The sequence below is a fragment of the Cannabis sativa genome, chromosome 7 (genome assembly GCF_029168945.1).
Source record: "Cannabis sativa cultivar Pink pepper isolate KNU-18-1 chromosome 7, ASM2916894v1, whole genome shotgun sequence".
In the NCBI taxonomy this organism is placed as follows: domain Eukaryota; kingdom Viridiplantae; phylum Streptophyta; class Magnoliopsida; order Rosales; family Cannabaceae; genus Cannabis; species Cannabis sativa.
This window is the reverse complement of record NC_083607.1, coordinates 16,195,913-16,210,311: the sequence shown is the minus strand read 5'-3', so window position 1 is coordinate 16,210,311 and position 14,399 is coordinate 16,195,913. Positions and strand designations below refer to the sequence as shown.

At 36.7% G+C, this 14,399-nt stretch overlaps 4 protein-coding genes across 6 annotated transcripts; 2 read left to right on the top strand and 2 right to left on the bottom strand.

Moving 5' to 3' along the window:
* The first annotated feature begins 74 nt into the window (after positions 1 to 74).
* On the top strand, positions 75 to 4,080 carry LOC115697361 (UNC93-like protein 3). 2 transcript variants are annotated; one of them, XM_030624336.2, is made up of 10 exons: positions 75 to 556; positions 733 to 896; positions 1,322 to 1,385; positions 1,465 to 1,578; positions 1,682 to 1,726; positions 2,045 to 2,295; positions 2,419 to 2,509; positions 3,305 to 3,417; positions 3,508 to 3,631; positions 3,768 to 4,080. In XM_030624336.2, the coding sequence occupies exons 1-10, from the start codon at positions 380 to 382 to the stop codon at positions 3,951 to 3,953; spliced, it is 1,329 nt and encodes a 442-aa protein (XP_030480196.1). In that variant the 5' UTR covers positions 75 to 379; the 3' UTR covers positions 3,954 to 4,080. The 2 variants fall into 2 exon arrangements, with proteins under 2 accessions (XP_030480196.1, XP_030480197.1); XM_030624337.2 differs by having other exon boundaries at positions 79 to 556; positions 3,305 to 3,411.
* An 820-nt stretch (positions 4,081 to 4,900) lies between these two features.
* On the top strand, positions 4,901 to 7,450 carry LOC115697364 (uncharacterized). The gene has a single exon (XM_061101871.1). The coding sequence runs from the start codon at positions 4,901 to 4,903 to the stop codon at positions 5,285 to 5,287; it is 387 nt and encodes a 128-aa protein (XP_060957854.1). The 3' UTR covers positions 5,288 to 7,450.
* LOC115697362 (short-chain dehydrogenase TIC 32 B, chloroplastic) lies at positions 5,477 to 7,685 on the bottom strand. 2 transcript variants are annotated; one of them, XM_030624338.2, is made up of 8 exons: positions 7,286 to 7,685; positions 6,901 to 7,132; positions 6,717 to 6,796; positions 6,449 to 6,602; positions 6,283 to 6,361; positions 6,107 to 6,191; positions 5,952 to 5,998; positions 5,477 to 5,868 (listed from the first exon to the last, which is right to left on the bottom strand). In XM_030624338.2, the coding sequence occupies exons 1-8, from the start codon at positions 7,401 to 7,403 to the stop codon at positions 5,695 to 5,697; spliced, it is 969 nt and encodes a 322-aa protein (XP_030480198.1). In that variant the 5' UTR covers positions 7,404 to 7,685; the 3' UTR covers positions 5,477 to 5,694. The 2 variants fall into 2 exon arrangements, with proteins under 2 accessions (XP_030480198.1, XP_060957853.1); XM_061101870.1 differs by lacking the exon at positions 5,952 to 5,998 and having other exon boundaries at positions 5,477 to 5,892; positions 6,074 to 6,191; positions 7,286 to 7,681.
* Positions 7,686 to 12,131: 4,446 nt separating this feature from the next.
* LOC115696544 (uncharacterized) lies at positions 12,132 to 13,366 on the bottom strand. The gene is made up of 3 exons (XM_030623438.1): positions 12,923 to 13,366; positions 12,434 to 12,838; positions 12,132 to 12,311 (listed from the first exon to the last, which is right to left on the bottom strand). Exons 1-3 carry the CDS (start codon positions 13,364 to 13,366, stop codon positions 12,132 to 12,134), a joined length of 1,029 nt encoding a protein of 342 aa, XP_030479298.1.
* Between the last annotated feature and the right edge of the window lie 1,033 nt (positions 13,367 to 14,399).

Below are 14,399 nucleotides of genomic sequence, written 5' to 3'. Positions count from 1 at the left end.
ATGGTGATATATTTTTCATTTTTTTTTGAAGTAATATTTATTTATTTTAATTCCAGAGCCTGAGCCTTCATGTTTGGTAGTAAAGAATCTACTATTAAAGAAAGATATATTTTGTTTTATATTGAAGTTTTTAACTGAAAACGAACTAACCAAATGACAAGAGGAAACGACAGATAAAAAAATGCCAATGGGTTCCCTAGGTATCGTCGTTTGTCTGTCCTTTATTGAATCTGTTTTTGGTGTGGAATCACAATCACCCACCAAGCTTAGACATGAATCTATAATCTTTCGTCCAACGATTTTCTCGTTGACCAAACATACCATTTGAAGCTCTTGTTCCAAATCCCAATTCTACTTGTCTCAAAAGGTTCACACTCGTATGGAGGCTGCGAATTCCGGTGACGAGGAGACCCCGCTCGTTGTCAACGACGATCTGTCCATTAAGAGCAATCACTCTCAGAACTATACCAGAGATGTTTATATTCTCAGCTTCGCCTTCTTGTTGATCTTCCTCGCCTATGGTGCTGCTCAGAACTTGCAGAGTACTCTCAACACTGTGAGTTTTGCTCTTCCCTTTTTCCTTCTCTCCCCCTCTCTCTCTCTCTATATATATGTTGTATATGTTCCTTCTCTCTCTCTCTCTATATATATATATATATTGTATATGTGTGTGTATAATTATATTCATGGGTTATTCATTCCTTTCTAATGTTTCCTTTTTGGGGTTGTCAGGAGCATGCTTTAGGCACAACTTCATTGGGGATTTTGTATACCTCTTTTACCTTTTTCTCCCTGATTGCCTCTATAGTGGTTCGCTTTCTGGGCTCAAAAAATGCTTTGGTTCTTGGGACTACTGGTTATTGGTTATTTGTTGCTGCAAATTTAAAACCAACATGGTGAGCTTCTTCTTCTTCTTCTTCTTCTTCTTTTTTTTTATTTTTTTTCAAGCTTATCATGGCGATTCAAGTTTGGACTGATACTGTTCTTTTTCATAGTGGAAGGAACTTGCATTTTTATGTCACACCTATTTAGACACTGGATTTCCTCATGGACCTGATTTTAACCTTGAATCTGGCGCCTATTGTTTTGATGTTTTCTCACATAAAGTGTGCAAGGATAAACTAATTTTGTTTGACCACTACACTAAATGGAATCTCGCATAGTTCAATTGAGTGTTACATGCACCAATAGTGTATGAAAGTTTTAATCAATTTGTGACCATGAATCATCACAAAATCTGTCAAGTTACTCATTTGAAATTTTGCATTGCATCAGATGTTGAAACCACACATGCTTTGTTTTTGAAGATATTTTCATGTAGGTATACAATGGTTCCAGCTTCTTTGTACCTTGGTTTTGCTGCTTCTATAATCTGGGTTGGCGAGGTGAAATTCCAGCTTTGTATTTTCTTTTCAGGTTTAATTTTTCCTTCATTTATTACTTACCTTAGTATGGTCCATTCAGGGTACGTATCTCACTTCTGTAGCCCGAAGTTATGCAAGAGACTCCAACTTGCATGAAGGAACAGTTATTGGTAACTTCAATGGAGTATTTTGGGGAATGTTTGCCGGTCACCAGGTCAACCCAATTAAAATTTGAATATTTCTTTTGCTGCTATCTATGATTTCTCTTGTTCTGTTCTGTGTTGTATAGCCTGAAGTGACAACTTTATTCATTGCAGTTTTTTGGGAATCTTCTCTCGCTTGCCCTCCTAAGAGATGGAACAGTATGTGTCATCATTATATTATAGTTTCGGATTCTGTATCTTGTTCAATTTACTATAACGTGGTTACACTTCTATCTAATACTACTGCAAGTTTATATATTTATTTAGTTTGATGTGTCACGAGTTAGATATGAGTAGCTTTATTAGTAGGAAGACCTTAGTATATAATTTGTCTGCAAGGAATGACATAACTAACCTATGTAAAAATTGGAAGACAAGCATTTGTTAAACTTTTTAGTCTTAACCGAGTATACTTACACTCTGTCTTCAAGTTTGTTTCATGTAATAATTTGCTTTGATCATGTCATGTCGCTGCAGGATGGAAGTACGAGCGGGACAACTTTATTGTATGTTGTGTTCCTTTGCAGTATGACTTTGGGTACTGTACTTATGTGCTTCCTACAAAAACGGGATGGTAAGGGAGAGGAGGTCCCCGAGTCTTCTTCAGTATCCTTATATGATTCACTTATCTCGTTGCTGAAGTCTGTCATCACTCCTTTGTTAAGTGCTCGGATGCTATTGATTATTCCTCTTATGGCATATTCAGGGCTACAACAAGCATTTGTGTGGTAAGTCTTCATTAAGCCATTTGATCTACTTTCAACAAAACCATTGTTGTTTAGCTCTTTTATTTTCTCATTTTATCTTTCAAAATTATTTTTTTAATCAAGGAAGATGTGTTTTAATTTTAGGGCTGAATTTACCGAGTATATTGTAACCCCTGCACTGGGTGTATCTGGTGTTGGAGGTTCAATGGCAGTTTATGGGGCTTTTGATGCAATAGTAAGTATGCAGTAGCAAGCAAACATTTTTTACCACTAACAAAACTGCTACTTTTGCTGAATTCAATTTTAAGTGTGCCTTTTTGCAAGTAATTGATAAGAACCGAGTATACTCCTGAGCCCAATGAATCTAATAGCAATAGAACGGTAGCCAAACAGTAGAGAATTATTGATATTAGTATATGAGAAAAGCTAATTACAACTGATGCAAATAGAGAATTAATCAATACATTGCATGCCTCATTTCTTCCCTTACCTATATGTAGAACCTATTCTCACTCACAAACCCATCCTCAATACAATGACTCAAATACCCTTTTTATTTGATCTCTTGTATCCTATTCAACTGTCTTGGGGTATAGCATTAATGTCCACATTAAATTCATTTATTTATTGTTGCATGAAATTTGGAATATTATTAATTGAGAATAAATAGGTAGGCATCATGAGGTTCATAATTTCTCAAAACAAAGTCAAATAAGAGCTCACAACCAGGTTACTTATTTATTTCGTTTGACACTAAAATATGAAAGTTCTAATGTAAAAAATTGATGATCAGCCATGGGAACAAACTTTCTTATCTTGCACAGCAATTATCTCACTGCTCTTGCTTATCACCTTCTGATCAGTGGTGGACATTTGAAATGCACAATTCTTTTTTTATTCATATCATATGGATACCCTTAAAATTTGTTGTCAAATGAGATGAAGTAAAGTTGAAAGAAAAAGTCTTCCACTCTGTACTTTAGTAAATCTTGATATATTGTAGTCTCAGATTGTGGTAATATTGTCTCAGTGTTCGTTGGTGGCTGGTCGACTTACTTCTGGTCTGAAGTCCATCACTCTGATAGTATCCGGAGGTGTTTTCGCTCATGCTATCGTATTCCTCTGGCTCCTCCTCAAGTACAGGTTATCCTTGTGTTCATATGGACTCATATTAATTCTTTAGAATAACTTTTTGCTGTTCTGACTTGGTTGTTTTACCATGCCATCCTGCAGTGCAACTAGTGGAGTACTCGGTGTCTTATACCCACTTCTCATGGCAGCTCTATTGGGCATTGGTGATGGAGTACTTAATACACAGCTCAATGCTTTGATTGGAATACTCTTCAAGCATGACACGGTACTGATTGAACTTCTGATATTTCTGAAGTATTTGCTTTATTATCTGTTCTTCTGAAGCTCATGATTGGGCTTGATAAGTTAATCAGTTGAGTTGGAATATTTAAAAAAAATTTACTGTTGCATTTGGGGGACAGGAAGGAGCATTTTCACAGCTGAAGGTGTGGCAGAGCGCATCTATAGCAGTCGTTTTCTTTCTAAGTCCACACATTTCACTGCAGGCAATGCTGTTGATTTTGATAGCTGGAATATGCATCTCCTATGGTGGGTTTCTTGTTCTGACTCTTTTGATGGAGAGAGTATTTTCACCACCCAGTTTGTAATATTTTAAGCACAAAACAGACTAATTACATACATAGGTATGTATATATAAACTGATATATACTGCCATGCTGAAGCTTCTTGTAAATCTGGTCAAGAATGATTAGAATATATGTTTATTTTCCCCAATGGTATGTAGCATGGAACTTTAGATAAACAAATGTATGTATATAGATATATATATATATTTATATGAGAGAGTGGGGACTGGGAATGGAAGATGGTTATGAATGTGCCGTACTACAATGGGCGATTTGCCTGTACAGTAGAGCAACCATGGGACGGCAATGGTATAAGTAATAACATGGGTGAGCGTGGTAGTATTGATGAAAGTGATGTTGACAGTTGAAAATGTTTTTCAAAACATGGTCATGTGGTTGTGGACGATAGTCATATTTCACAAGTAGTACGTTTCTTCATTAGACAGGAGAGGGCCAGCCATCCTAAAGAATGTAATGCTGACGTGTTTGTTGTGTACATTTATTCTTTGTCTCTTGATGTAACCCATAACGCCACTTTAGTAGTTTATCCTATTATGATTCATGAAACCAACACCTTGAATGTAGAATTATTGCATTTTGATGTGAAGACAGATTCGCCCCATTTACTCCATTATGTTTAGGGCAATCATCTTAGAACTTAGAAGAAAAGAGAAGCTGTTGACCAAATATTGGTCCATAATCCATATCAAGATAGCTTGTTGTTGAGCTTAATTGTGTGTGTGTGTGTGAGAGAGAGAGAGTTGGTCTCCTGTCCTAACCGAACACAAAACCACGTCAGCAGTAGTCAAACCACTCCATCCCTCGTCCTTTGTCTCTCACACACACACACCTAAACTCCTAACTTAGAAAAGTCGTTGAGATTAGGTTACCACTTTTATCATATATATACATTAACCAAGCAAGTACTCCTCACCTGTTCCCCAACAAAACAGAAAACAAACCAAACCATGTTCCGTATTCCTTCTGCTCATCATAACATTTCAATGACGAACGTGCTGATCTACCACATCCTCCGCCGGTGGCCACTGCTCATCTATGCCATCAGCTGGACCACAGTCCTCACCCTGACCGTGGCAGTGGCATCCTTCTCTCCCGAGATTGCGTTTGTCTCGGCCATTTCTCCCACCTCGTCCTTCCATGCCTGCCACACCAATAAGGCCATCAGAGTTCCGCTAGACATGCCTGGACAAGTGTTCTGCTTGCCATCCTATCTCTTCACCAAGTCCAAAATTGATCTTCTCGTGCCACCAGTCTTTGCAGCAGTGGTTGTTGCTGGCTCCGCCTTTTTGGTTCGAGCAGCTGCCTTGTGGGAGGACGATGCTCATTCTTATTAGTCCACTTGGATGTTTATGTTGCTTGTATACATACCTATATACATAGATATACCATAGTTTTTTTGGTTCATTTTTTCTTTCCTTTTTCGTCTCACTAAAGCCTTGAAAGTTTTCAATTTTCGTTACAACTTTACAAGGGTAATATTTATTCTTCAATCTTCATATGTTACACACAATACACACAAGTGCAAAAGAAAGAAAGAAATTGCTATTATATCAAATATTAATGGAAACAACGAACACAATCCATTCCAGTAAGTAAATAACTCGAGACCTCCAAGACATAATGATGAATCGTGAATAATACTAAGACTCTGTCTCACGCACACTCTTATTATGATGAATTTTTCTAATTATGAACACAGCATTACGATTAATGGTGAAATGAGGATAAGTAGTTGTTTTGATCAAGACTTTGCAGTAGAAGCAACCAACTTGTTGCTGAAGTCCCAGAGCTCCCTAGCCAGCTTTTGGTCTCTGGCATATGCACTTGGCTCCATCTCGTTACAATCCAAGTAGTATTTCCCACTTACACCTTTCAGCCTTGGATCCAATGCCACGTAGCATGTTGTGGAAGCCCCCTGTCCATACATATATAAAGTACACTTTATATAAAGAATTTTCCAAACAAAGATGCATCTGATTCACTCATTCAAGACTTTACCTGAGGTACATTCTTCCACAGGAGACATGTAAAAAACTTCAAAATTCCTGCAAATACATACATCATATATATATATATATATGCATCATGTCATGTGTTGTGATTGTAAATATATAATATACTTGTAAAATAAAGGTGAAGCATCATAAACACACTCATCAGAAGAGCAGAGTGCCTCATAAGAGGTGTCATTATCAATCCAGGGTGGACAGAATTCACTGTGATGTTTGCTCCGACTTCCTGCAATAATATCAAATGTAATTATAATCTTTTTTTTTTATTTTATTATTTTACTAACAATCCAATTTGACATAAAAAGATTCTTAATGACCTGCAACCGACGGGATAGTTCTTTGGCATGTAATATGTTGGCTAGTTTGGATTGGCCATAAGCTCTTTTGTCAGAATAACTGAAACCCAATAAAAATGATTATAAATATATATCTACTTATACAGAACAATATTCATTTTTAAATTTATTGCACCCTCATACATACCTTCTTTCATCATTGATCTTTTGGAAACGAATTCCTCCTTCATAAGTGTGTAGATGGGCTATAGAGGATAGATTCACAATCCTTCCTTCAATACCAGTGGTTCTGGCTGTGTCTTTCATTTTATCAAGGAGAAGGCTTGTTAAGAGGAAATGACCTGTTCATAAATCAAATAATCATGAAATCACACATAATTCTTAATTTCTATTAGAGAAAGAAAAAAAAAAACAAAAAAGTTAAAAACTTGTTGGTAACTAAATCTTAATTATACCTAGATGATTGGTTGCAAACTGCATCTCTATCCCATCTTCTGAAAGCTGGAATGGGCAAAACATTACACCAGCATTGTTTCTGTAATATACAGTGTTTTCATGTACATATATATCAATACTTTTTGTACGAGAAAAGAATATACGGTGTTTAATAGTGATTAGCTTAGATTAAGATAAGATTACATTAGTATGTTAAGGGGAAGATGAAGAGCATGGAAGTTATCCACAAAAGATCTAACAGATTTGGTTGAGCTGAGATCGAGTTTTAGAACATCCACTTTAGCATTTTCTATTTCATTCAAAATCACTTGTTTTGCTTTATTTGCAGCATCAGTGTTCCTTGCTGCAATGATCACATGGGCACCCCTAAGAGCCAAAACTCTTGAGGTTTCCAACCCAATCCCACTTCCACCTCCTGCAATTTTGTTTTTTCTAATTTTACTCAGCTCTTGTAATTATTCTTTTTAGCATACATTTCTAACAAAATCACAAACATATAAATACATGACCACACAAATAATCACTACATTAGTTTATTATGAGAAAGAAAGTAATAACAGCTGCTGACCAGTGACAATAACAGTGAGCTTAGATGCATCAATCCCTTCAGTGACTTCCTCGGCAGTGGAGGCTGATCCATAGCCGCTTGGGCCAGGTCTCCCAGTCACCAGAGAAAATATGCTCATTGTTACTTGGGTTTTTTTTTTGTTTGTTTAAAAATGCACTTGAGAATGAGTTGATTAAATTTATTGTGTGTAATATATATTTATAGAAAGAAGAGGAGAGGGTGGTACTTAGGTTGTAAATGCAGTTTTTGTTTAATTTTGATCACTCTCATTAGTCACACTTATATATAACCAAACCATTCTCTTAAACAAGTTAAATGCTCGTCGGTGATGACTCAACCTAGCTGTGCTTGTGAGATGTTAAATAGCCTCAACGACCTCTCAACCACTACTTTTCACTATTTCATGAGTCTTTTTCTCACACCATAACTCGTTTTCCTTTAAAGGAAATTAAGGAGAATAATAAGCTTGTCAACTCAACTTAATCAGCTTTTATTCTTACTTAAAAAATTTGTTTGCTTTAACATTATATGGGTGTGTATATATCACATCATAATGTATATAAATTTGACTCATGTGAATAGTAGTTGGTTGTTACTTCACAATCACACCATAGACACACCATTAGTAGCTCTCTAAAAGTTCACCCTATCAATATATTAATACGCTATCAATACTGTACTAGGCAAAATTATTATGGGGTCCCCTCTTTTCATAAATACCATATTTGTTCTTTCTTACTTATGTGGATTATTTTTATATGATTTATTATTTTTCCAACCAAACCTGCAAATGTTATAAATGAACAAAAAAAAAAAATCAACCTTCGCATGCACATAATGCATATGCGTATTCAATACAAATAGGAGTTGAGTTCCACTTTAGGCAAATAATAAGTACACTATATATAGTTATATACTTAATGAGGAATTAAGAGAAAGAGGGTGCGGGGTCGAGACCTAACTATTTAATGAGGAATTTTAAACAAACAAGCTCTCATCGAGTCTAATCTAATGAATTTGGAGTACGTTCTTGGGTTCGAAATTTACATCATGATAATTCTTTGACTAAGGTACGCCATCGTGTGTTGTACAACTCTTTATGGTCGGATACCTTTGGTAGTCATTCGGTGTCCAAATCTCAGTTACTGGGGATCTGATCATAGGTCTCTTCATGTTCAATTTTCTACTTCTCCCGACGGTTTGGCACCTGTTTTGAAGTTAAATTAGTCCCCTTTACACCTTGAGAATGCTTGGGCCGAGGGGAGATTAATTATTTGCCGGTCTTCGCATGATTGTTCAGGTACAAGGGTTGACTCCCTCGTTAAAATGTTTTATTTTTAATATATTTATTTATTAATTAATTCACTATAAAAAAAATAATTTTACTTTTAATCACAACAAAATTTGTAATTAAAAGCGAAAAAAATTGTGACTAAACATGTAAATCATTATTTTTATATTATCACTAAAAAGTTTGTGGCTAAAAATATTAATTAGTCACAAAAATTACAATTCGTTTTCACTAAATGTGTTTTTAATCGCAACACTTATAACTAAAACTAAATTAATAATACCTCATTATTAAATACTAGTTTTTAGTGACAAGTAATATTTGTTGTGACTAACTTAAAGTGATACAAACATTCTATATGACTAAAAAATTATCAAAATGTAGCATTTTTGATAAGTATTATCATATATGGTTAAATAGAAAAATTAATTAGTGATGTCTAATTAAATAAAGTTGAAGAAATTAATAAAAAAGTGAGAATTTAAAGTAGTATATACAAAAATTAAAAAAATAAAAAATTTAAAGTAAAATGAAAAAATAGAAAAGAGAATTAAGAAGAGAATAGATAGGGAGAATATTTATTATATTCAAGTATACATAATTTAAAGATGAGAAATAGTTAAGGATAACAAAAGTTATTAGAAAAATATTCAAATAAAAAAAATAATCAAGCAAAGAATAATTACTATACATACATATATGGCATACGTATACTAATAGAATAATTTGCCTTACATGTTCGTTATATGTAACAATCACTACTTTACTATGAGTAGATTCATTAAAATTTAAATAATATACTTAAAGCAAGTAATATAAACAATTACAATAGAGAATTTTTCTTTTAAAAAATAAAATAAAATGAAAAATGATGAATTATTGTAATAGTCAATTCTTCGTATATATGTAGAGAAAATCTAATGTGGGACTTTTTTTTTTTTTTTTTTGGTGAAGGGGAGGATGTATAACACCCATTCATTAAAAAACGGCATAGCCGACAAAGTACAACGAAAACTAAAAAGATCAAACCAAACTGAAATAACTGAAAATAAAAAACCAAACTCGAAAAGAAAAACAAACATTCACCTCCGCAAGAGGTACACAGAGATGTTCAAAACAAACATTAGTCAGGGGACCATTCAAGGAAGTCTGAAAAGATATTCTCATTCATGGTTCCCAGATCAAGAACGGCAATTACATGTGCGCCATGTAATTACAGTTCCTATCAATTTTTTTCAGCTTGAATTCATCCAGTGACCGAACCGCGCTCTTGAAACGATCTGCCACTCCCATGATATCGATATTCCGGTTTGTATTGCAGGTATTAGAGCAGTTTGAAACAACCACTTCGTTGTCACAGTAAAATGCGACTTTCCCCTTGAAATTCGCCCTTGCAAACTCTGTTGCACTAGCCAAAATTGTGGCTTCCACTAGCGTAGGATCAGTAGCAGAGAATCGCTCCGAGTAGATTGCCACAATCCTGTCCATATAAACTCTAAACACAGCCGCCTCGAATGATTGGTTTGTCTGAATTGAAACATTGGTACAACAGTTCCACCAACCTAATTTAGTAGTCCGCTTGTTTACTCTCTCTTTAGCATTCGGTTTCCATCTGGACAGGTGATCTTTGTATAACCGGTTCACTGAATTGATGACCTCCATTATAGGACGGAGTCTCGTTCCGTGAACCACTTCATTTCGAGCTTCCCAAATTACTTGGAATATACAGAGAGCACCTAACATAAACTCATCAAACGACAAGTTCTGTTGTCTATGCATTTGGTCATGAAACCAACTCATCCAATCTGTCCAGTTAAGATAGTGTAAATGATCAGCTCTCATTCCCCATAGACTTCCAAACCAAATTTCCTTTGCAAAATAACATTCCCAGAACAGATGTAAAGTTGTTTCCTCTCCCTCTTCACAAATAGGACATCCACGGGTTTGGAGAGATATAGCCATTCCGATCTTTTCTCTGGTTGGGAGAGCGTCTCTCATCAGTTGCCACCAAAGCATCTTCAACATCCCATGGGTAGGAGAGTTCCATAAAATCTTCCAATCCCAATTGGATTGGTCCTGCAAACTTGGGTTCGTCACCAACTTATACGCTGATTTTACCGAGAATATGCCCCTAGAATCACCTGGCCACCTCCAGGAGTCCGGTTGGTATTGAGCAGGTAGCCCAATATTCAGGATATTTCTAGAGTTCCTTTCATTGAACCATTGTCTTACCCTTTCTTCATTCCATGACATATTCTCATTAATAAAAATAGCTTACTAGATTTGCTCTTTGGGTTGCATCCAACAGGGGTTGCGGCATATGTTCTCCATTTGGTACCCAAGCATCAAACCAAATTGATGTAGATCTTCCGTCTCTAATTTTTCGGCAAAGGCCTTCTTTTAGTAAGGATCTAGTCCTTAGTATTGCTTTCCAGAGCATTGACTCCGTCCCTTTCAACTCAGCATCAAAGAGATCCCTCCCTTTTAGGTACTTCTCATTCATGATGGAGCTCCAGAGGTTATGAGGATCGGTAATGAGTTTCCAGCCCCACTTAAGAAGAAGGGCGGAATTAATATTTTTGATTTTCCGAAAACCTAGTCCTCCTTTGAATTTCGATTTGCAAATTGAGCTCCATGAGATAGTATGGAAGGATTTCTTCTTCTCATTATCGCCCCACCAAAAATTCCTTAGGCATTGTTCCATTTTGTTTGCTATCCTACTAGGAATCACCTCCGATGCTGCTATATAGATAGGAATGGAAGTTCCTACCGACTGTATGAGGCAGGCACGCCCTACTTTTGACAGGAGGCGGGATTTCCACCCATCAATTCTTGCAAGCACTTTCCGCACCAAATATTGCATATCTTTTGATCGGTTCTTGGATCTGAAGAGGGGAATTCCTAGATATGTGGCATCATTCTTCATCTTGCTCATTCCCAAAAGGCTTGTGATCTCATTACCCTGATTTCTAGGCACCCCTTTGGAAAAGTATACTGTCAATTTCTGAAGATTTATAGCTTGTCCCGACCATGAGCAATACTTCTGCAGGAATGCCATGAAAGCTTGTGCTTCTTTAATAGTTTCTTGGCCAAATAAAATTACATCATCCGAAAACATAAGATGTGTAATTGAGGGGGCTGTACGAGTGACTTTGAAGCCCCTAATCTTTCCTTTGTTTGTATAATCCTGTAGAAGTCGAGATAATAAATCCGCAGCTAGGATGAATAGAGTGGGGGATAGAGGGTCGCCCTGCCTGAGACCACTCGAGGGAGTGATAGTGCCTTGTTTCACCCTATTGATCAACAAGTTCATCTTCTTAATTTGGATACAGCTCTTGATCCACCCCAGTAGAGGGTTCTTTAGACCATGAAAGCTTAGAGCCTCCATTATAAAATCCTAGTCCATCTTGTCGTATGCCTTCTCCATGTCGAGCTTGATCATCATAAAACCTCTTGAGCCTTTCTTCAGGGACATAGAGTGGATGATTTATTTAGCAATTGCAGTATTCTCGGTGATGCATCTCCCTTTGATGAAAGTCGTTTGCGTCGGGGAGATTATGGAGGGTAGGTATCTCGTAACTGGGTGGCAATAATTTTTGAGATACTTTTGTACACAACATTGCACAAAGCTATGGGGCGAAAATCATTTACCATTGATGGACATTCCTTCTTTGGAACCAAAACTATATTTGTATCGTTGATGTAGTGAGGCAAATCTGCTGATTCAAAGAAGTGCTTAATGAATTTGAGGAAATCATCTCTGACAGTGTCCCAATGAGATCGATAGAAAGCTACTGGTAGCTCATCCGGTCCAGGGGCTTTGTCTATTCCATGGATGATAGGGCTTTCAAGACTACCTCCTCTGTAGGTGCTTCCATTAGATCTTCTTTTAACATATTATCTGCCTGCATGTGAGTCCACTCCTCAGCACTAAATTTAGTTCGTGAGCCATTCTTGTTGAAGGTGCTAGTGAATTTCTCAATGAATAGCTGGGCTATGTCGTGCATTTCTTCAATCGTCGTCCCCTGTTCATTCTTCAATGACTGAATGTAGTTGCATCTTCTCCTTGTTACGGTGTTGGTCATGAAGAATTTCGTTGAACGGTCTCCATCTTTTAACCAGGCAACTCTCGAATTTTGACGCCAAAAGATTTCTTCTCTTCTTAACCCCTCCGCTAGATTGGCTCTAGCTTCGGTGTGAGCCTTCTCGTCAAAGTTTTGCGCCTCTTCAATTGAACTGAGTGTTAGACGGGCCTCATTAATCTGTGTTGCAAGCTTCTTGAAATGGATCTTATTTCACTTGGTTAAGTGAGCCTTTGTGTGTTTGATTTTGCGGTACAAGTTAACCATCGAGTGCCCATGAGTTATCTCTTTCCATGCTCTCTTTACCACCCAGAAAACACGTGGGTCTCTTTCCCACATCATTTCGTATTTGAATTGAGGCTTAGTGCAATATTTCCCACCTATGGTATCCAGTAGAATAGGATTATGATCAGATAAGGAAGTTGTGAGATGAGACAAAACTGCATTCGACCACGCAATTGTCCAGTCAGTTGAGGCCAGTGCTCGATCGAGACGTGCTCTCTTGAGAGATGATCCCACCGAGGGATCAACACTTTTCTTAAACCAAGTGTATTTGATCCCTATATATCCCAGATCAATTAGCCCGGTGCGATGAACCATTCTTCTTAAATCGAATGAGTATCTTGTTGTGCTGGAGGAATTAGCATAATTCAGGCATTCCCCATCCTTTAAGGTTCCAGAGGGAGGCCCATAAGTTCCAATTACCATCCAAGGACGGTCCAGAGGATCAGACAAAATGAGGCCAATAATCTTATTTTTATCAGCATTCTGGATATTACAATCCACTCCCAAACCGCCAACATAAAGCTAGTCCACCCGCAGTACCCAGTGGTGGGACATAACATATCCCCGGATAGTGCAGTTTTCTCATGAGACAATTGAACTTCGCTTGTGTTAGCCTGACTTCGGAGAGGACCATTAATTCTGGATTTGACTTCCGGATAAGCTCCTTCAGTTGTCGAACTGTCGCTGCATTCTCGAAACCACGACAGTTCCAAGCCAGAACTCTCATGATGCATTGGGAAACATTTTCAGGCAAGTCTCTGTTGAATATATTTTACCAGGATCTAGATTTACTAACAAGTATGCTTCATTAACATCCTAATATGAATTCTAAAACAATGAAATAAAGATAAGAGTTTAGGAAACCTTACATTGGGTGCAGCGGAATATAATGACTCCTTCCGTTCAGATCTCTAGCCCTTGATTCCTTTCTGTAGCAGAGCAAAACCAAGATCTGAACCTGGATCTCTTTCTCTCCTTCCTTTGATGCTGATTCTCCTTCTTGTTGGTTGATTTTCCACAGTCTTACACACTATGATTGAGATACCACTTGATATGTGTGGGCACTCACTCATTTACTCAAGGAATTCGAAATTTAGAGAAGAAAAGAAGAGAGAACTAGTTCGGCCTATAGAGAAAAGAATAGGAGGCTCAAATTTCATCTGACAAAGTTAAGTGTGAATGAGAGCCATCACTATCTATTTATAGGTAACCACCTAGGTTTAAATTAGAATTATTTGGCATTAAAATAATGAAAAAATAAATAATAAAACCCTATAAGTGTGCCGGCCATGGGCCTTGGATAATGGGCCTCACTTATGCAATTTTACTGTTTTATCATTTCTGCATCTCATTTTCTCAAAAACGCCAATTTTCAAATTCAACCATTTAAATGTCAATTCTAATTATTTAACAACTAAAATTAATTATTAAATAATATTTTCATTTAATATATTTA

Coding starts and splice junctions, on each gene's coding strand:
- LOC115697361 (XM_030624336.2), top strand. CDS start 380: ATGGAGGCTGCGAATTCCGGTGACGAGGAGACCCCGCTCGTTGTCAAC. Junction 1,727..2,044: donor CCCTCCTAAGAGATGGAACA/GTATGTGTCATC, acceptor ATGTCGCTGCAG/GATGGAAGTACGAGCGGGAC. Junction 2,296..2,418: donor CTACAACAAGCATTTGTGTG/GTAAGTCTTCAT, acceptor TTTTAATTTTAG/GGCTGAATTTACCGAGTATA.
- LOC115697364 (XM_061101871.1), top strand. CDS start 4,901: ATGTTCCGTATTCCTTCTGCTCATCATAACATTTCAATGACGAACGTG.
- LOC115697362 (XM_030624338.2), bottom strand. CDS start 7,403: ATGAGCATATTTTCTCTGGTGACTGGGAGACCTGGCCCAAGCGGCTAT. Junction 6,797..6,900: donor CTTCCCCTTAACATACTAAT/GTAATCTTATCT, acceptor TGTATATTACAG/AAACAATGCTGGTGTAATGT. Junction 6,192..6,282: donor AACTATCCCGTCGGTTGCAG/GTCATTAAGAAT, acceptor ATATTATTGCAG/GAAGTCGGAGCAAACATCAC.
- LOC115696544 (XM_030623438.1), bottom strand. CDS start 13,366: ATGGTAATTGGAACTTATGGGCCTCCCTCTGGAACCTTAAAGGATGGG. Junction 12,839..12,922: donor TAACTCATGGGCACTCGATG/GTTAACTTGTAC, acceptor CTTGCAACACAG/ATTAATGAGGCCCGTCTAAC. Junction 12,312..12,433: donor TGGAAGCACCTACAGAGGAG/GTAGTCTTGAAA, acceptor AAATTCATTAAG/CACTTCTTTGAATCAGCAGA.